The sequence below is a fragment of the Sminthopsis crassicaudata genome, chromosome 2 (assembly GCF_048593235.1).
Source record: "Sminthopsis crassicaudata isolate SCR6 chromosome 2, ASM4859323v1, whole genome shotgun sequence".
NCBI classification, from domain to species: domain Eukaryota; kingdom Metazoa; phylum Chordata; class Mammalia; order Dasyuromorphia; family Dasyuridae; genus Sminthopsis; species Sminthopsis crassicaudata.
The window spans coordinates 620,130,432-620,151,057 of record NC_133618.1 but is presented as its reverse complement, the minus strand read 5'-3'; the positions used below and the strand labels follow the sequence as shown (position 1 = coordinate 620,151,057).

The window sequence follows — 20,626 nt, the reverse complement described above, 5'->3', positions numbered from 1 at the left end:
GCATTCTCCATCCTACACTTAACCAAAAGTCAAAGGATAAAGCAAATGTAGGAAAATACATTTAAAAACCAAACCAAGTACAAACATAAAAACAAACTTAAAAGTCATTCTCCAGAGATTGTTTCTAGTTGAACATATTTTCAACATATTTGAAACATAGTTTCAACATATTTTCTAATATTTAATCTTTTGGGGGGTCCAGACTGGTAATTTTATCAGTATAGAAACATTCCTGAATTGTTCTGCAAATTAAATTCTTAGAGAAGATTGTAGTCTCCAAGGCACTAGCTCCAGCATTACACAAAATGAGGCTCTCACACATCTCTCTCTCCACTAAGTCCTGACAATGCCGCTTTACTTTTAAAGGAATAAAACCTCCAAATTGGTATTAAAATACTGAAAACAAAAAATATGTTTTAATTTTCTGATCTACACTGATAATGATACCCCATTAAACTGATATTGTTGTGTGCTTTGAAAAACTGACAGGTGTCACATTATATAATCCCTATCTTCAAGGGTTTACTCAATTACATCTTTTTAGACTCCAGGTCTGACATTAATAGAAACCTCTTTGGAACCCAAACACACAAAAAAAGAAACTTAAGCTCTAAACTTCATGAAAACATCCATTTATGTGGTTATAATTTAGTCAAGAGTACCTTTCACCTTTAAAACTAAAATCTTCATATTTTTTTTAATCCCACTTGGCTACATTTTGCCTTCCAGAAGATTTATAGTTTGATAATTCTATTGAGTTTTTTTAAATAAGAAGAATAAAAGTCCACCTTGAAAAGAACAGTGAGTAATGTACAATTTTTAGGTCTCAGTTGCAATACATGTAGAGTTGGATTAATTCCTAATATTAAAAAATTTCTAAAGTGATGATGATGAGGGCATCAATGTTCTATTTCAAGGAGTATATTGATGAAAGAAGCAATGTGGGCTTATTAAGAACTAGTATAAAGAGATTTACAAAAGCATTCTTATGTTCTTCATATAATAGAGAATTACTGAGACTTAAAAATAAAGAACATGATTGGGAGGAAAAAGTGAAAGGAAGAAACACAACCCAACTTCAAAGTTTAACAGCAAAAATTACAATATGATGTTGGTGCCAATAACCTTAAACAGTCATTTTTCACTTAACTGATATGGATTACATGCAAAAAAACATCTACCAATCATTTTCATTTTCTAATAATTAACCCCATACATTAAACTGTATCTTTGAGATGCTCCATCATGGCATGGAATTAACCTTGAGTTTCTAAAGGCCATGGAAGCAGAGCAAAAACCTGGATAATCCAAACAAGATGAAAGCTTTGAAAACAGACCTTAAGTCAGAGGACCAGCCTAGCTAAGTTCTAAGTGGTTCAATACACTTTCAAAGACCATCTATTCAACCAGAGAAAGAATATGATCTTCATCTTTACAAGGAGTAACCATACTGATGAAATTCAGTGGAGGCAGTTTTTCTACCAAGTTTAATTCAAAAGATCTATATATCAAATATACTATGCTCTCTTGAAACAAGAATTCTAGTGATTTCTTAAGAGCAAAACTACACTTCAAAAATCTATTAATACTTCCAAAGGTAGGGCTTGTCATCTCCCTCTCCCCCCAAAGATTAACAATAGAAATTCTTGACATCTCCTAAATCCTTTTCGAAAGAGAAATGTAGAACAGTAGATTATAGCACTGATCTTATGAGTCCATAAAGTCCTCTCTTTTCAAAGATATTGATACTAAAGCCCAGGGAGGTTCAGAGATGCTTACATAGCTAATTAATATCCAAGATGAAAATAAAGCCTTAAGTCTTCTGATTCCCAATCTCCTGATTCTTCCAGGACTTTATTTAAGAAGGAAGAACAAAAAAAAAAAAAAAAAGGCAGGAATTTATGGCTTATTATATACAAATGTACATTCTTAGGATCTTCTTAATGCATTTTATTTGCAAAGGACACGTTTGACTTTAAAAAAACATTTCCACTCACTGGATTGCTTTATATAGAAAAGTTCTTTCAAAATAGATGATATATAATAAAGTATAAAATATAACATCTAAAGCTCCACCAAAGATGGAATGAAGTTTTAACATTAGCTTCATTACTTTCCAGTTCAAAAGTCCTAAATAGTTCCCTATTGCCTACCTACTGAATACTAGGTTTCTACTGTGGAAATGCCCTTGGCAGCATGGCTCCAATCTATTGTCACAACAGACTAAAAGTCTACCAACCTACCTTCTTTACATTCCTCAAACCTGGCCTGTTATGTAGGCATTGCACATGTCCTTCCTGGTGCCTGAAACAGACTCGACTCATTAACTTATAATTCTTTTCTTTCCTTCAATGCTCAGCATAGGTAACCCTTTTTTACACAAAGCTTTCTCTGACTTCCCAAATAAAAGGTACCTGTCTTCAAATCTCTTATGTCACAGCTGAACCTACCCTTGCAAGTAATCATATTTTAATCTATATTAGAGTGTCTGCACATGTGTCCATTTCCTCCTGCCAGACCAGAGATGATAGAATTCTTGAAGGCTTTGTAGTCCCAATATATGGTTCATTACCTTCTTTTAGTGACTGAGTCAGCAATTAATGTATTTATTGACCTAAATATGGCTTAAACCCACTTTATAATTCTATGCTCAACTAAACTGCTATCTTTCCAATTATTTCTGTATGGAAGAAACAAATCCTGGAGAAGAAAAATCTATGCAAACTTAGCTGAGGCCCAGAGTTTGTCCTATAGCTAGTGTCTAAGTTGAAATTAGAACTCCAGTTTCCTGACTGGCAATCATTAAAAAGATTCTGTAGACTATCTAATCAATTTTAGGAAATAAATTAACATCGATGAGAAAAAAGAGCAAAACAAGAAACTGTACAGTATTCACATCTGCAAAAATACATTTGAAAAAAGTAATTCCTATTAATGAGGGGGATCAAATTCTGAAAGCCAAAGCAACAAAGTGGCATATAATATGCTGGTATCCCATTAAACAATTTCTTTCCTTTGAGAGGTTAAACATATCCTTTAACGGGGTTTCTTGTATTTTTTTTGTGTGTCAAGGACATGCCCCTCCAAGAAAGGTGGTGTCCCTGACACCCCTGGAGCTTATTATAGATGGACTCCTTTGCTGAATCACATTTGTAAATGCACAAAAATAAACAGGATTACAAAAAAAGCCAATTATGTTGAAATGGTTTTCATGGACCTCAGATTAAGAACCCTCCTTTGCATCTTTCTTGCACCATGAATTTCTTCACAGATTAAGTAAAAGTTAATTGCCAAAGCAGGTGCAATGATCACACATTGGTAGAATCCAAATTAAGACTTTAAGTACAGTACTAAGAAATGTATGTATATATCACAAGCCATTATTGACTAAGGCCTAACTAAATTAAAATGTAATTAGGAAATATTTAACAAAATAAATAAAAATACAATCCAACACTGATAATGTCAATTTGAGGTTTTCTGAGTCAATCTGCAGTCCAAAGGGTTAAATTTAATACCAGAAGAATTGCACATGATTAACTTATATTGATTACTTGCTGTCTAAAGGAGGGAGGGGGAAAGAGAAGGAGAAAAAAATTTGGAACACAAGGTTTTACAAGGATGAATATTGAAAACTATGCATATTTTTTAAATAAAAATAAAAATAAACATTTTTAATGCCACTGGTAGAGTACTGAAAAGTTAAGTGATTTCCCAATGGTCACAGTCACTGTGAGTTGCTTTGAACCCTAATTTGGATATCAAGTCCCAGATATTCTAGGTATCTTGTCAATTAAGTATGTATAATATGTCAGACATTGTGCTGAGAACTACAAACACAAAGAAATATGCCATACTGACTCCTAAGTATGTCAAAAAACCTTTACTCAAAGTTGCATCGTTAACTTATATCTTAATTAAATACATAAGTATAAATGTAGAAATATTTGTCTGTTATCTATCTATATATACACACAAGTATGTGTATGTGTGTATATATATATTCCCAGACTTATTCATAGCCAGTTTTCATTCAACTAATTCTAGCAGACTTCTTGTACAATCTGAACCCATTATAAAAATCTATGATTTCTTAGTACCCTCTCTGACAACATGCATAACAATATACCTCTAGACCTTAAAATTTAACTCTTAATTTTAGCCAACCATATGGTACTACGTCTCTCCCATACTTAATTGGGCTGATGTTTGGAAGACAAACTCTGTATGAATTCATTACCTATTACTCAAAGCCTTTTCTTTCCATAAGATCTCTCAGAATTTACATTTTACTAACATATCCTTCAAGAACCAGTTACCTCAGAGACACAAAAGACAGCTTTTGATAGGTAAAGTATACAAATTAGTGTCAAATTTAATTCTAACACTCTCAAATTTATCTTAAAATAATTCTCATAAACTAATACTGAAAAATTTTTTATAACACAGCAGACATTTCACCTGTTTATTAGACATCTTTTTTTAATGTAAAAATCCAAAGCATTGAAATAGTAAAAGTATTACATTTGGGGATATATAAAGCACAAATATCTTAGTTAAGACTTATCTACTTTTGGAAGATTTCTTGCTTTCCTAAAATAATTTCTTAACAGTTGTGTGAAATTTAGAATTTATTTGCTTAAATCAGATGAAATGTAATTTAAATTAAAAAAAAAAAAAAAATATGGAAACCTAATCCTTATCTAGGAATGTCAATCTAGACTACAGTCCAGATAAATAAGGAATGCAACTAAATTTAAGAAACATACAAAAATATACATACTTGTCATGTACCAAATTCTTAAAAAGTATTTTCAGCTAAATAACTCCATAGGATATAAACACTGTTAATAATTCACAAAAAGTGATAAATGCATGAGAATCGTATGTCTTTTAAAATTTCAAATCAGCAAGTATTTACATTAGGTGATTTCCCATCATTATTTTAATAGTTAGAGGTTTTAATTTACTTTAAGATGGTTCCTGGTCTATTTTATTCTTCCTGACAGATTCTAGTCTTCCAGATGCTCCTTAATCGAAGATTCACTTTTCATTCTTGAATCCTGCTTTTCTCCTTGAATTAGTGCATGTTTTCTTCTGTCTCTCCCTTTCTCTTAAAAACTGCATTCTCTACTTCTGATCCTGTCCAGTCTGTGCTCTCACTGTAAACAATAAATTGAATAGGGTTCATCAGAAAAGCAAACAATTTTTCCTATGATTCCTCTGCATAAAGGTTTAAGAACAGTTATATGTCCTTACCTAAATACTTAAAACATGTATAAGAATACATACTCTAGAAACGTACTAATTTGCCTCTCTTCCTCTCAAGTTGTTTTTTTTTAAGTTTTAAAATCTTAAAATAGTTCCAAAATATACTTTTGAAAATATAAACTTGTATTTCTTCAAAAGCCATTCCCCAATGGACAAGTGGTCAAAAAATATGAAGATACTGTTCAAAAGATTGAAACTATTAGCAACAGAAAAGATTGAATCAAATCAAAACAACTTTTAAGTTTTCACCTCATACCTAGAAAACTGGCAAGGATTTTTTGGAAAAAATAGAGTAGTCAATGTTGGAGGAGTTGTGGGAAGACAGGCACATTAATATATGAGTGGTAGAGCTGTCAACTAATCTTACCAATCCAAAAAACAATTTGGAAATTTGCTAAGACAGTAACTAAAATAAGTATACCTTTTGACCCAGAGCTCCCACTGGTGACATATAACACAAAATCAATAATAAAATGAAAGGTTCCATAAATATCAAAATATTTATAGCAGCAGTTTTTGTTGTAGCAAAGAATTAGAAACATCTGTCCATCAATTGTAGAAAGGCTAAATAAATTGTGCTACATAAATGACAAAATATTACACTGTTAACAAAGAATATGGTAAATACAAAGAAGCAAGGACAGATTCATACAAACTAATAATACAAAATAAACAATGTAAATGTAAAGAATTACAAAACAAACTGAATGCTGTGAAATTATAATGATCATAATTATCTATAAAGAAATATAAGAATACCCTTCCTTTCCTTCTTGGCAATTTGGTATAGTTTTGAGATTTTGAGATTTGAGAACAGTTCATGAGTTCTGGTTGATATGTTAGTTTTACTTAACTTAACTCCCCTCTCCCTTTTTCTTATTCTTTGTTAAAAAGAGAGGGAGGGAAATGGGTCAATGATGTAAAAATAAAAGATATCAGTTTAAATTTAAAAAAACATTTTAAGACTATTTTACAAAATTCTTAATACACACACATATATACACAGTCACAAACAGTGCTAGGATCGCATTTCTATCAGAGTTGATGACATCTGGATAGTTAACACTAACAATGAAATTTTTATTTTATCTCTATTATGGAAACAATTCCTTTAGACTAAACTATTTCTTCTTTCTACAGACTCTAATAGTGCTTTTGGTAATATAATAAATGTTAAATTACACAAATTTTCATCAGTGAAAAATGTGAAGCACTTATTTTTCTGTGGGTGTGTGGGTATGTTTAATATTAGGTCAGATTCTGATTTACAAGTTAAACTATTCATTTTCTAACATCTTGGAAAACAAGAACCCATTGACACAGTCTCTTTAATTTGGATCCCGTGAGCCTGAGGTAAAGTACAGTGAATGAGTCAGAGGCCCAGATTATAAATCTTGATTTGGTAACATGGAGTTTTGGAGTTTTTTGATTTTTGTTTTGTTTTTTAAATGCCAGACCCCAGACAAAGTATCATCAAGGTTGGCTAGGCCATTATAACAAGGAGAGGCGGTTTTTGGTCAACAGGTTAAGGGGAGGGAACTACAGTGGTATCACCAACTGTTCACGCTGAAGAGATATTCTTTGTTCAAAGGTAAAAAAATTTTGCTATACATTTTTATTCTATTCTACCTAATACTAATGAAGAGCTATAGACTATCATTTGGCAAAACATGTCATATTAAAAATACTGCTTTAAGGTTTATTAAGCTTTTTTTCTGAATGTAATCTTGTCAAATAGATAGTAAATCATTACTATCCCCACTTTATAGAATAGAAAACTATGGCTCAAAAAATGTTAAGTGACTTGTACTTATGCAATATCAGAATTAGGATCCAGAGCAGGTTTCTGACTCCAAATCTGATGCGCTTTCCTTTATGCAATATGGTCTCTAATGATATTTACATCATTAATGGCCACAATTAAGATGGCTTCTCATATATGTATTTATAACAATTTTCTAGCTTTGCTTAGATAAGTCCACCCAAACAAAAGAAGCAGGATTAACAGTAAAATATCGACAGTGCCCCAAGAACATGTAAATCAAACAGCTTTAGAAAAAAAAAAAAAAGGGGGGGGGGGGAACTTTTCTTCTAGGAATCTATGAAAGTAATATGTATGAACTACCTAGTTCCATTCAAACAAAATTCCCAATTTCTAGAATTTTGTTATGAAATACGGTCAAATTCCAGTCAAAACTTCTGTTGAACATTATTTTCGTTTACTAGTAAGTTATACAACCAATTTCAAAATTTTTTCAGTACATTCAACATCCTCTTCCCTCTAAGGCAATGTGTGAGTCCTTAAAAGTAAGACAATTAAGAAAATAATGCATAATCTGTAAGATACTTGGTTCCCTGAAAAATAGCAATAATTATCTAGGAAACAGAAAAAAAAGAAAAAAGAAAAAGAAAAACTACTTCCTGAACACAATTTCCAATTCCAATGATAATGCGGATACTCTAAATGCTTCCCTTATAAAATTACATAAGGATAAGCAGATTCTCTGCATGCAGGGTTACCAAATGACCTCATTACCTTTATTCTGAGAAGCCAATGAAGAGTTTAACAAATCAAATTTGCTGAACTTGGTACATAAAGGAAAAAAATCCAGATTAATAATGTCACTTTTTTAAGGTTGAGAGCTTCAACAGCATTCATCATCACTTTAGTCCACATATTTCTGTCTCATAAAGGTATTTTTAGAGTTTCTTCATTTACAATTGGTCATACATTCTTAAACAAGAATTTTACATGAAGTGATCCTAGAATTCATACAATTTGCAGGGTGAAAAATATACAATTCTACAGAGACCTTGAAGTTAGTTATTTTGTCTCACAGACTGTTGGAATATATAATGTGCATTCAAAAAAAAAAAAATCACACAATCAAGACATGAATACATTTTTAAAAGATCAGTACCTAACACTTAAACATTTTTGTTCTATGACAATTTTTCAGAAACATCAAATTTTCTAATTTATGACATGCAGGGCAGAAGGGTCAAATTTTTATGAAGTCATTAAAAAAAAGTCATTTAAAAATATTATTATTTATGTAAAGAGATGATTAGAAACCCAAGTATAGCAGTCCCTTAAATGTATACGGATTTGGGTCAACCATGCAGTTCTGCTTCACTTTACTAGCAGTGTCATGTGACTGGGTGCAAACTCATTTCAAGGAAAAGGTTGTGTGTTACACGGTATTTAGAACACGTATCTCGGAGAACAAGCAGAAGAGTCCTTTTAGTCTTATCAAAGAATCTTGCTTTTTAGTTGCTAAGAAACTACAATTTTACTGTTTCAAAGCACTGAAGGAAACAGCCAACGATTAATTAAACTCATGAAAATCAAGGGCATCTTAAACCTACTGTGTAAAATGAATAACTATCAATTGCTAAAATTTAGATTATACTTTTTTAAAAATTAAGCTATTAACAAATACTAGAACAGATAAAGACCCAATTTCTTCTTGCATCTTCAATGGTTTAATGTTTCTAGAGAAAGCAAAAAAAGATAGTATGTTTCACATAGTCAATGCTGTAGATGGAAGAACCTTTTTCTTCCTGACCCCTGTCGTGAACAGCTGATGTCATGAAACACAAAATCGGATTAATTCTATTTAGTACTCTAACAATTTTAAACTAGTATTTCTCAGGAAATTTGTTGCTGTGTTTCCATGATTTCTTTTCGGAATTTTGGATCTATCTTTTATTTTACAGTACTCAAGTCTAAAAGAAATTTTACAATGTCAGGATGCACTCTGAGATATAAAAATCGATTAAGAATGCTAATAAAAATCATGCAAATCCCATTTAAAGTCCTATATCCAACAATAATTCCAAGAAATCGTCCTAATGAAAGAAAAATTGTCGAATTAGAACAAAAGAACCCGATTCTTCAATACAGAATACATGGTAAAAGTCAATCATAATAAAATATTTTTAAAACTTCAAGACATTTTTAATTCACGTTCTTTAAAGACCATTCATCTGCTAAAGGTTTACCCAGCCTAGTTCATATCTTCCCGGCAGTTTTATTCGTCTATACTCAGCATTTATACCGTCGCACCCTTAAGGCACTTCTCTGCATGTTCCTGCCCGGAGAGGTCGAGTGCTAACCCCAATCTTTCCTTTCCGTTCCTCCCTTCCCTCCTGACACGGACTCCAGCGCGGCCACGCCAGACGGCCGCCCTCCCTCCCGCGAGCCTCGCCACCTCCAAGGCCTCCCCCGGCCCCCAGGTCCCCCGCGGAGCTGGAGGAACAGAGGGCTGACCCTTCCTCCTGCCCTACTTTTCTGGCCCCTTCTTCGGTACTGGGGAAGCTCGGCGTTCCCTTCCGCCGCTCCCCTCCAAGAGCTCCTCGGCCCCAGTCCGAGTGGCAGGACCTTCCCATCTCAGCTTCCGGGGTCCCCGGCTTGACGGCTTCGGGGGTCTGGCCTGGACCTCCCTCCTCTTCGCTACTTCCTCGCCCCCGGGCTTCCGCGCCCCCACATCGGCTTCCCTTTCCCAGTCCCCGGTCTCGCTGCCGCGCCCGGCCTCCGCGAGAGTTCCCGGCAGACTCCCACCCCCAACCCCGAGCGGGCGCCCTGGAGGAGGGTCTCCTCAACAACGCGCACCCCTCCCCCTCCCTCAGGCCGAGCCCTCGGGCTCGGACCCGGCTCGTCAGGATCCCGTCCCTTCCCCGGCCCTCGGCGGAGGCCGGCGGCTCGCCTCGCTTGGGCCTCCTCCACCCCCTGGGAGTGCCGTCCTTACCGTTCTGAGCGGCGCCGGGCCCCGGGAGCAGGGAGCCGGTAACCAGCAGAAGGAAGAGGGCCAGGGAGCTGGGGAGCGGCGAGCCCGACATCCTCTCTGGCCGGAGACAGAGCGGCGAATGGGGTGAACAGGGAGGGGGAAGGGGGAGGAAGGGAGGGAGGGAAGAAGGGAGGGAAGGAGGGAGGGCGCGAAGGAAGGAAAGTGCGCGCGCAGAAGCTCGAGCGCGAGGAGGCGGAGGAGGCGGAGGCGGAGGCGGCGGCGGCGGCGACGACGACGGCGGAGACTGAGGCAGTTACCCCGGTTCTTCCTCGTCCTCCTCCGACCGCCGCAGCAGCCAAGCCTCGCGAGAGTACGGCACCGGGTGCCCGGAAGGCCCTCGCGAGAGGGGAAAGAGGCGGGGGCGGCGAAGGAGAAAGACTCGGCCGGAGCGGCTGCCCTCCTCTTCCTATTCTGATTGGCTGAGGCGGAGGTCACGTGAGGAAAATGCCCTTCCCCCCTTCTCCCGTAAAGCGAGCTGCTGCTGCGGAAGGGGCGGGGCTTGGAGCCGGAGGACTGGAGGAAGCGTCTGAGAGTCCGGCGAGGGTGCTAGGAGTCACAGATCGTGTTGTGGTGGGATTATAGATTAAAGGCTGAGGGGAGCTGGCGCGGCCCGGTGCAGAGCGTCAGTTTTCTCATCTATGGAGTGGGGATGAGACCATCCCGTCCCCATTCCCGCCCCTGGATGTAGGGCCGGGAAAAAAGTGCTCCGTGAATCCCCCTAAAAATGCTAGTTCTCGAGAAGGGCCGCCCCCCTTAACCCTTCCCAGTCACCCAGCCCAGGTGAGTAGCGGAGCTGGCGTCCAGGTCCTCCCGGGTGCTCGTCCTCCAAGAGCGTCCGCGAGGAGCCCGCCGCCAGGGGCCAGTCCGTCAGTCCTCCCCAAGACCCGGCGGGTGCCCGGCACTGCCCCGCGCGGAGCGGCCACGCGCCACCAGCAGCCGTCGGGAGCGCGGAGGAGCCGCTGCTGGGAGCGCCCCCGCGTGTGGGCGGAGACTTTTGTGTATTTATTAACCGGTTGTGGCGGGAGTCGAGATGTAGTCCTGCCGTTCCCAGCAGTGATTGAGGAGAACTCTGCCCCCAGTCAGTCAGTTGTACACAGCCCGGCAGTTTGCCGGGCCCCATAGCCGCGCACCTCCGTGTGCAAAATGCCCCGCACAGCCCCTTGTTAATAACCCAAACTGAAAATGACCGGAGTGTGGTGCACGTGCGGCGGAACTGTGTGAGGAGTGAGTGGTTGCAGAGAAACCTCCAGAGAGTTCCATGAACTGATTCAGAGTGAAATACGCGGGACCGAGAGAATGATTTATACCAGAGCAGCGATACGAAAACGGGAAAGCGGGAACTCTAAAGCGATGTCTCCAAAAAGCAGAGAATAAATAAACCCAAGGGGCCAAATGGAAATAAGTTTTTGAACAAGGCCGCTACAGGGATTTGTTTTGCTAATTACACATCTTTTATGCAAAGGTTTTGTTTTTTTCAGTCTATACCCGGGGTCCTCAAACTTTTAAAACAGGGGCCAGTTCCCTGTCCCTCCGACTGTGGGAGGCCGGACTGTAGTAAAAACAAAAGCTCACCCTCTGTCTCCAAACGTCCTCAGATGCGGGCCCCGGTTTGAGAACCCCTGAGATAGAGAAAGGTTAAAAGGGAAAGAGGGAAGCTAGAAGATTATTTACTAAATGAAAAAAGAAGAGTGCAGAAAGAGTCACTGAAGGATTTTTTGAATACCTGGAGCTATTTTGAAAATAAGTTGACGTTATTAAATGCTTAGAATAAAAAAGTATGTTCACAATACAGATGAGCAACTTTGGGTTCAAGTCCCTTTGTTCTGTTTTGTGTCTAAGAATGTCTATTTGTTATTGGTTAAGTTAAAAAAAATTTTTAAAAATATAGAAGAGCTGATTAAGTTGGTTATTTAAACATAGAAGTAACTTTTTAGCATCAGTTTCTTCAGCTCTTGTGCCCTACCAGAAGTTGCACCTGCCTGGTCATTAAGACAATCATTCAACAAAAATTAATTAAGGTAAAAAATGTGGTCCCGACTGTTCAGATTTAAATCTCAAAAGAAAACCAAGGAAATTTTTTTTAATGGACAAGAGACAGAAAAAGTTTCAGACCATCAAACTAAATGAAAACCCGAATCCAGGTTGGCAACAAGTCATTTTCTGAGTATTGCTGAATAATTGATCAAACTTCCAAGAGTAATCTTTCATTCTCCCTATTCTCAGAATTGTTCAGAACTCAGGCATCATTTCCTCCTTCCTTAAAAAATGAGACGCAAAAAAACAAGGGCTTTCTGTATTTTATATCAGAGTGCTAGAGCTCACTTTACAGAGACAAAGCAATTCTAGAGGGGGGCAGTGATTTGCTGAAGGTCACCTAGCTAACCAGTCAGCAAAGGGGCCACCCCTTAGAAAACCACGTATTAACGTTATGTTTTGTTTTGTTTTTCTTCACCCTGGTTCAGGTCTCCGGGGAGTGTTCTGGCCTGGCTGTAGCCCTGACGCCGGACCTCCCCATGACACTGCAGTAATGGTTCAGATTTCAGAGCCCCGAGAGTGCCATCTGTGACAGAGGAGACGTTCTCCCACAGCACGGAACTCAGATTTCTGAAAGGAGCCACACGTGCCTACATATGAATAATCTATAAATGCCTAAGAGCTTTTAGGCCATTTCAATATATTATTCCTATTCTCCCTGTTACTAGTTCTGAACCCTTCAAAATGTTGTCATCTCCTTGCTTCAGGCTCGTCCCTCAGCCTTAATGCCATTTTCATACGAGTCTTAAAACAGCATTTCTCAAATAACAACCCTCAGCATGTGCTGGGTGCCTAATAAATAGAAGTATCCTTAAGAGTTAAACAGGACCCACGTAATCTTCATCTTAAAGATCAGGAAATCCATGTTCTGAGCTGTTAATGTTATGACCTTACATAAATTAACAGGAATAGTAAGGAGAATAGCCTTGTCAGCCTTGATCTTTTAAATCTAGATTCTCTGCTCTGTTCATTACACCAAAATATCTTCGCTGGCTTCCCTAGGAAAAAACTGCAAATTCTATAGCCTGGCACTCAAGGCTACATCTTCCTCTGGTACAAAATGAAATACCAGAGTGAGTCATAAAAGGGCTAGTTAGTACACATCTAAAAAAGGAAGCAGCAAATCCCAGAGAATCAGCAGGGCTTCATCAGAACAGGTTGTGCCAAACGCACTGTATTTCCTCATTTGACAGTGACTGCTGGTAGATAGATCAGGGAAATATTTACAGATAGAGTTACTTCATTTTAGCAAAGGATTTGATAAAGTATTTCATGCTTCTCTTATGGGGAAAAAAAATGGAAATGTGTGGTCTGGGTGACAGTATAGCTAAATGAATTCAGAACTGGTTGGATTGGTTGAACTTAAAAAGTAATGACGAGGGGCAGCTAGTTGGTGCAGTGGAGAGAGCACCAGCCCTGAAGTCAGAAGGACCTGAGTTCAAACCTGTTCTCAGACACTGCCTGGCTGTGTGACCCTGGGCAAGTCACTTAACTCCAGTTGCCTCAGGGGGAAAAAAAAGTAATGACGCAGAGTAATTATAAATGATTCAAGATAGAAGGAGGTCTGCAGTGAGGTGTCCCAGTGAGCTGAGCTTTTCCCTGTATTATTTAACATTTTTATCAAAGACTTGGTTCAAGGCATATATGGAATGCTTATATTTGCAGGTGGCATAAAAGTGGGAAAGATTGGTAGCACAATTCATGATGAGAGGGTCCAAAAAGCTCTTAACTAGTTAGAACAATGGGCTGGATTTAATAAAGGGAAATTTTATAGGGATAAATGTAAAATCTTATACTTTGGTATGTGTAAGATTGAATTGAATCCACCATTACAAGGTCAAGGGAGACAACATTAGACAGCCTTTCATTGGGGATTTTTAGCAGAATACAAACTTATGATGTAACAGTATGCTATGGCAACCATAAAAGCTAATGTGATTTGAGGTTAGTCCCGCTGTCCTGTACTCTCATCAGAATATATCTCTAGGCTCCAGCTAAGAAGGCATCATTTAAGAAGAGTATTGATGAACAGGGAGCCTAAAGGAAGACAACCAGGGTAGTGATCTGGATGTTTGACCTAAGGAAGTGATGGTGTGGGAAGGACATGGGAGCTGACTTCAAGAACATGATGGGGTGGCCCATGCAAGAAGGACTCTATTCTTCTGGGTCATGGGGTGGGGGCAGAAGTATGAATAATGCTTAGACATTCCAAAAAGGCAAATATGCTTAATACAAGAGAAGGGGGGGGGCGGGAATTCAACCTCTTAGAGTTGTCCAAGAGTCGACTGGCTCAATAGCCAGTGAGTTATTTCTCATTGGGCATCTTCAAACACAGGGTGGGTGACTTAGTATAAAGCTTCTTAGGTTGTGGCTCACAACCCTATAAGGACTGGATGTGGAGGGTCATGAAATATTTGCAAAAAATCAGCAAAAGTTTCTGAATGTGCAATGACCAAAAATTAATTCCAACTCAAACACATCATGAATTCAAGGTGTTTCTGGCAGCGCTTGCCCCTGTTGCATTCCCTATAGCTTCTCATGCACTTCACACTGATGCTGCCAGAAACACCTTGGCTTGGATTCGAAAGGAGGTCGTGTAAAAATTTCTTGGGTGAAAAGAGTTCCCAAGTGGGGAAAAGTTTAAGATGTCCTGACTTAGTGCATGTGCTTTTGTGGTAGTGACTGGACAAACGGATGTGAGATCCCCATAAATCTTTAGAGCTCTGTGAAGAGATTTCACCAGATGTTCTCTAGGGTCCCTTCCAACTTCAACATCCTAAGGGCCGCCATAATCCAATCTCAACCTACGTTTCTAACTCATTTTTTACTAGTCATTTTCATGAATCCTATAATCCACCAGGTTCACCAAGGCACTAACTAGTCTATTACACATCTTGCCTATCCTATGCCCGTAACTTTGCTTGGTGCACATTGGAGTTAGGTAGACCTGAATTCAAATCCAGCCTCATTCACTAGCTGTGTGAGCCTGGACAAGTCATTTAACCTCTAGCTGTCTCAACTTTTTCATCTGTAAAATAATAGTACCTCTCTCCAGAATTGTGAAGATAAAAAGAAATTGTGTTTGCAAAGTTATTTTTCCAAACCTTAAAGAACTATATAAATGCTAGTAATTGTGATTATACAGTTTCCTTTTTTTCCCTCTTCACAACTTATACTCTCAGTGTATTGGTGTATTTGGAGTTTGATAGTTCATACATGTCAAAAAAATTAATGCTAATATATATTCTAAGATGCCTATGAGAGAATTTTATTGAATTTGGCATTATTCTATGTCCAAGCCAAACCATGTGCCAACTGACATCATTTCCCATGTCCCCTCACATAATTCTCTGTTCTGAGAAGATTTGAGATAATATTTATAAGAATCTTGAATAAGGAAAATATGATAATAGGTTAAAAATAATATCATTTGGGATTAATATTCCAGAACATTCTGGAATTCCCGTTCCTCCCTGGCACAAAAATTGAAAAGTTTTTCCCTGTGATTATTAACATAATTTCCAAAGAGGACATTCCCCTTTGGAGACCTAAGGTTCAGACTTCAAACTTTTCTGGGAGGTGGAGAAATAATCTTATCTAGAGGAGAGTTCAGTTTTTACCTTTGATCCATCTCAAAAGAAACACCTTAGCATTTGTTCACTAGGGGAAAGGACAAATCTGGAAAGGGCTTTAAGTTCAAGTTACATTAGTCTAGAGAAACTAAAAATAGGCTTTTAAGGGGGTAAATGCTTCCACTCACACAGTCTAATTTTCTCAATCCTGCATAAAAATTTTAAGACATAGTAATAAGAGGTCATAGAATTGAGAACTTGATAGGATGCTAGAAATTGTCTAGTCTAATCCCCTTGCTTTGTAGATGAGAAAAAAAGAGATTAACTTACTCCATGTCAAACACAGAGATTAACTTACTCCATGTCAAACCTAGCATGAAAGCAATATTTAAGACCATTCTAGGATCACATGGACCCTAGACTCATGAAGCAAAGGATCATGGAGATAAAAATGTATATACTTCACTACTGTATAAACTTTGCATTCTGCTCCAAACTAATAAAAACACTCCAGACTTAGCACTGAGTTTCTTCCTTGTGTGATCCATTTTTCGAATACCAGAGTCCTTAAAATCATATCTCAAGAGCCACCCAAGATAATCATGATTTAGGCCAAATTTTAAACTGCCAACCTACAGAGAATCTCAGGGTCTTCCTGTCAGCATTGCCCTCTCTATCTTCTCACAAAGTTCCTGTGCCAGAATCTTGGACAGTCACAATATTCAAATTTGGGTCTGTGCTTGTTTGCCCAGTAGTACAGACCCTAGGAATTTTTTCAGATCAAAGCAGGAACTCAGGAGGGTCCTGGTGGGACTTAGAGGGGCTTAGCCCATCAAAGTAGTTGTGCTCTCCTTGTAGTCCTCTCTAGACCAGCTATGTCCATACTAAAGTCGTGGTGATATCCCCACAACCTACTTTTCAGTGAGACTGCCCTGGTTCATTTGTAACCTGTGAGCTTCGGCCTAGCTTGTCCCCTGCCTTGTCCCCAGCCTAGCTTGTCTGTCTTTAGGTCTCACTTCCTCTATGAATCCTACCTTTATCTCTTCCATTTGAAATGTCCTTTCTTAGACTTACATCAACTGATGCTGAGTGACATGAATAGAACCAGAAGATCACTGTACACTTCAATACTGTATGAAGAGGTATTCTGATGGAAGTGGATATCTTCAACATAAAGAAGATCCAACTCACTTCCAGTTGATCAATGATGGACAGAAACAGCTACACCCAGAGAAGGAACACTGGGAAGTGAATGTAAATTGTTAGCACTACTGTCTATCTACCCAGGTTACTTACACCTTCGGAATCCAATACTTAATGTGCAACAAGAAAATGGGATTTACACACATATATTGTATCTAGGTTATACTGTAACACATATAAAATGTATGGGATTGCCTGTCATCAGGGGGAGGGAGTAGGGGGGGAGGGGATAATTTGGAAAAATGAATACAAGGAATAATGTTATTTAAAAAACAAACAAACAAACAAAAAAAAATGTTCTTTCTTTCTATTATTATACTGTATTGACTTACCTTAGAATACAAACATCTTGAGATCAGGAAGTTTTTCATTTTTGTTTCTCTCTTCCCAGAATCTACATTGTAGGCACTTAATAAATATTTATAAGATTGGAACTTTTTTTTTAAAGACTCTAATTGTGTGGTACAAGCTTCCAATTTTGCTGAACATTGTTTTGTCCTTGATCTTTACCCAGTGTCTTAGGAGGAATAGGAATAGGAATAGGAGTCAATGACCAGAATAGGTTTTGCCCTTACTTCCTTTGGTCAACAGTTTCTGGTACCTCTTCTTCACACCGAAGCTTTTGGCATGACAGGGGTTGATTTTCTTCTTGGGTGCACGCAATCCACAACCATCGATACGACTGCCATTGAAACACATGACTTGCAAAGCTTAGGACAGTTCTAGCGTTTGGTGTCCGTGGGACAAGAGCTTTAACCTCCCCAAATACAACAGAATTGGAAAATTGAACAGAATCCTGGAGTATAATCTTCAAAACACACTTGCTTAGTCAGCTCCTTCCTTCCTCAGAGTGATTGCCATTGCCTAGGTTGGGAGCACAAGGCTCTATCCATACATCTAAAATGAACTTCTTCCTACAATTCTTTTCTATGTTTTGCTTGCTTCTTCCTTGACTGATTTTGTAAGTTGTGAATAAGTGAAAGACTCGTTCTTCATTTTAAATAGTTGTGATAGCTACAATAACAGTTATCTATATTCAGAGCCTTAGCCGCCAATTTTCATGCTTGGGGCAAGGAGCACAAAACTGTGGTCAGGGTAAACCTTCAGACAATGCTTAAACATTAGGGGGAAAGCCAGTGAAGAACTCACCTGGAGTGAAACAGATGGAGAAAGAAGCCTTCACCATCTGGTAGCTCTCATTTTTAAATATTAATTGTTGCTAAATGTGTTGAGCTCAGTTGTTGCTAAGGTATTGTAATTACTGTTAATACACTATAAATTTTGGCGCCCCAAACCAAGCCCCATTGGCCTTACCCAATTTAGGGTTTTGTCTGTCCTCAGTGCCTGAGTAAACAGCATGGTTTGTTGGTCTTAATCACTATTCTGCACGACTGTTTGTTTGTTTTTGAGGGGAACAAGATACAGAAGGGAAGATAGGTTTTGGAAGAGGAAATGGAAAACTTTCACAGAGACTCTTGGAAAATAGACTGCGTCCTGTCTTAACAATTCCTGCCAATTTTACATTTGTAGTGTCCTTACCCATCTCCTCTTTTCCTTCTTCCAACTTTCATCAAAACTCTCCTGTTTCCATTGTCTCTTAGAAGTCCTCCTGCCTCTATCTTTTTCTCCTCGATCTTTCATACTTTGCAGCATCTTTTCCGACTCTTGTACACAACTGAAACCTTTCCTTCACCTCTTGGATTGTACAAGAGAGCTTGATTGGGCAGTTCTCCTCTCTCTGCGTAACTCCAGTGTCCGGCTCCTAATTTTTAAAACATCCACGATATCCAGTGCTGAGCCTCCGAGGCTCTCCATTGGTCATCTTTAGTTTTCTGTCTCTGACACTAGTCCCTCTTGTAACATCTCGGGAGCAGATGCCAGCCGGGACTCAAATCTCTCAACTAGCACAATGATCCAATTCATAACGAGAGCATTTGTCTGTGCTCATGCCACAGGCATACTGCAATGAAATGCTGAGGGGTGTGGGAATTCCTTCCATTAATTCATTCTATCACTTAGTAAATAAGTCCTAAGGGAATTGTCTTTGGCACTGCCAGTTTAAATGATGTGCCCAGGATCACACAACTATTAAATGTCAAATCTGGAACCCAGATATTTCTGACTTGAAGTCCAGCACTCAATTTACTATCTCATTCTGACTCTTTGAGACAACAGCACCTCCTGAAAATGGCAATTTCTTATGGGGATCCACTCAGGGCAAGTGATAGTATGTGTCTCAGCACTTGCCTCAGTGCCTGTGCCAGTACTCCTGGTGATGTGGACATGTTCTTGCAGCTGGCAAGGTAATCTATTTATTTCTCACAATTTCCCTGTATCTGACATTGTTCTTCCTTAAAAATGTAATCAATCCCATTAAGAATCCAATGTTTCAGAAAAGGAGGGTTGGGAGTATTAATTGTCCATGTGTCCTCTCCAGGTGTTCCTCTAGGAAATTTGGGCAATTCTGTTGACTTTGAAAACATATACATTAAAGCATTTGTCCTATCCTAGCTCCTAAACATCTTATTCGAGATCCTATACCCCTACAGCTGTCCGAAGCAGTCCTATTGGTGTCATCCTCAGTGATATTTATAAAACAAATAGGCTGTTTAAAGTACAGAGCACCTATATTTTAAGTGTATAAGGCAATGGTCCTCAAATTTTTTAAATAGAGTGTGGGAGGGCCGGACTATAGTAAAAACAAAAGCTCACACTTGTCTCCGCCCCTCAGCCCATTTGCCATAACCCGGCAGCCGCATAAAGGTCCTCAGCAGCCGCATCTGGCCTGCGGGCCACAGTTTGAGAACCCCCGGTATAAGGTATAGAGCACCTATACTTTAACAAATGGGAATCTTTACCTCATTCTTAAACTGAAGTATGCCACAATAAAGGTATACTAAATACATAGCCCACTCATCTAGCTGAGATTGTATCAGAGGTGGATGTTATATACTGCCAATTTTACATTTGTAATATCCTCCTTACTTATTCCTTCTTCCCTTTTTGGACTTCCAGTTTTCATCATCTCTCTTCTAGATGTTGCCATTGTCCCAAAATGTTACCCTTAAGACAAGACTTGTCCGGACATAAAGGTCTTGTGTTCACTTTATAAGATTTTCTTACTCTCTTGCTTTATAGCACTGTTGTGGTACTTTGCTGGGATTTAAGGGATTTTCAAAAGAATCATAAAGTCCATTCAATATTGGAAGAGATACATGCTTTTGTTGTTTTTAAGAAAAATTGACATAACTTAATTTTAGTCACCCAAATAAACTGAAAACAGGAGGTAGGAGAGGTATAACAGGACATGGTATATTGGGACAACCTTTTTGGAACTGACACTTCCAAACCAGACCAACCATGGACTCTATATACTGGGACCAAGACTGATGCCCTCAAACTAAGGCAGTGAACCACTGACTCCCCACAGGGAGGCTGGATACTGCCAACTCCAAAATGGATTTGGGTGGACAGAGAAAGAATACAAGTAAGAATATCACCAGAAAGCTTGGGTAAAATACTTTCTTTTATTTGGCTTAATTTTTAACAATTACGAATTTTAAAAATATCAAATATCCTCACAAAAGAATAGATATAGACTTAAAATCTTAGATGCTATTTAGCCCAATCTTCTTATTTCATATTATGAAGAAATTAGGACTCAAGTACTTTAAGTGACTTGCTCAGGATCACACAATTAAGTTACATACAAGGCAGCTTTTGGAACCATTAGCCTCCCATTTCCAGAGTCAGCTT

The 20,626-nt window shown here is 38.6% G+C and overlaps 1 protein-coding gene across 2 annotated transcripts in view; it reads right to left on the bottom strand.

The window, feature by feature from the left end:
* Positions 1 to 11,291, bottom strand: part of NPTN (neuroplastin) — a 103,532-nt gene extending 92,241 nt beyond the window's left edge. Inside the window, exon 1 of one of the 2 annotated variants that reach the window (XM_074296246.1) lies at positions 10,023 to 11,291. In XM_074296246.1, the coding sequence (XP_074152347.1) occupies positions 10,023 to 10,113 (91 nt within the window). In that variant the 5' untranslated portion in view covers positions 10,114 to 11,291. The remainder of the gene's footprint in view (positions 1 to 10,022) is intronic. The other variant, XM_074296245.1, reaches the window with a different exon arrangement.
* Positions 11,292 to 20,626: the final 9,335 nt, after the last annotated feature.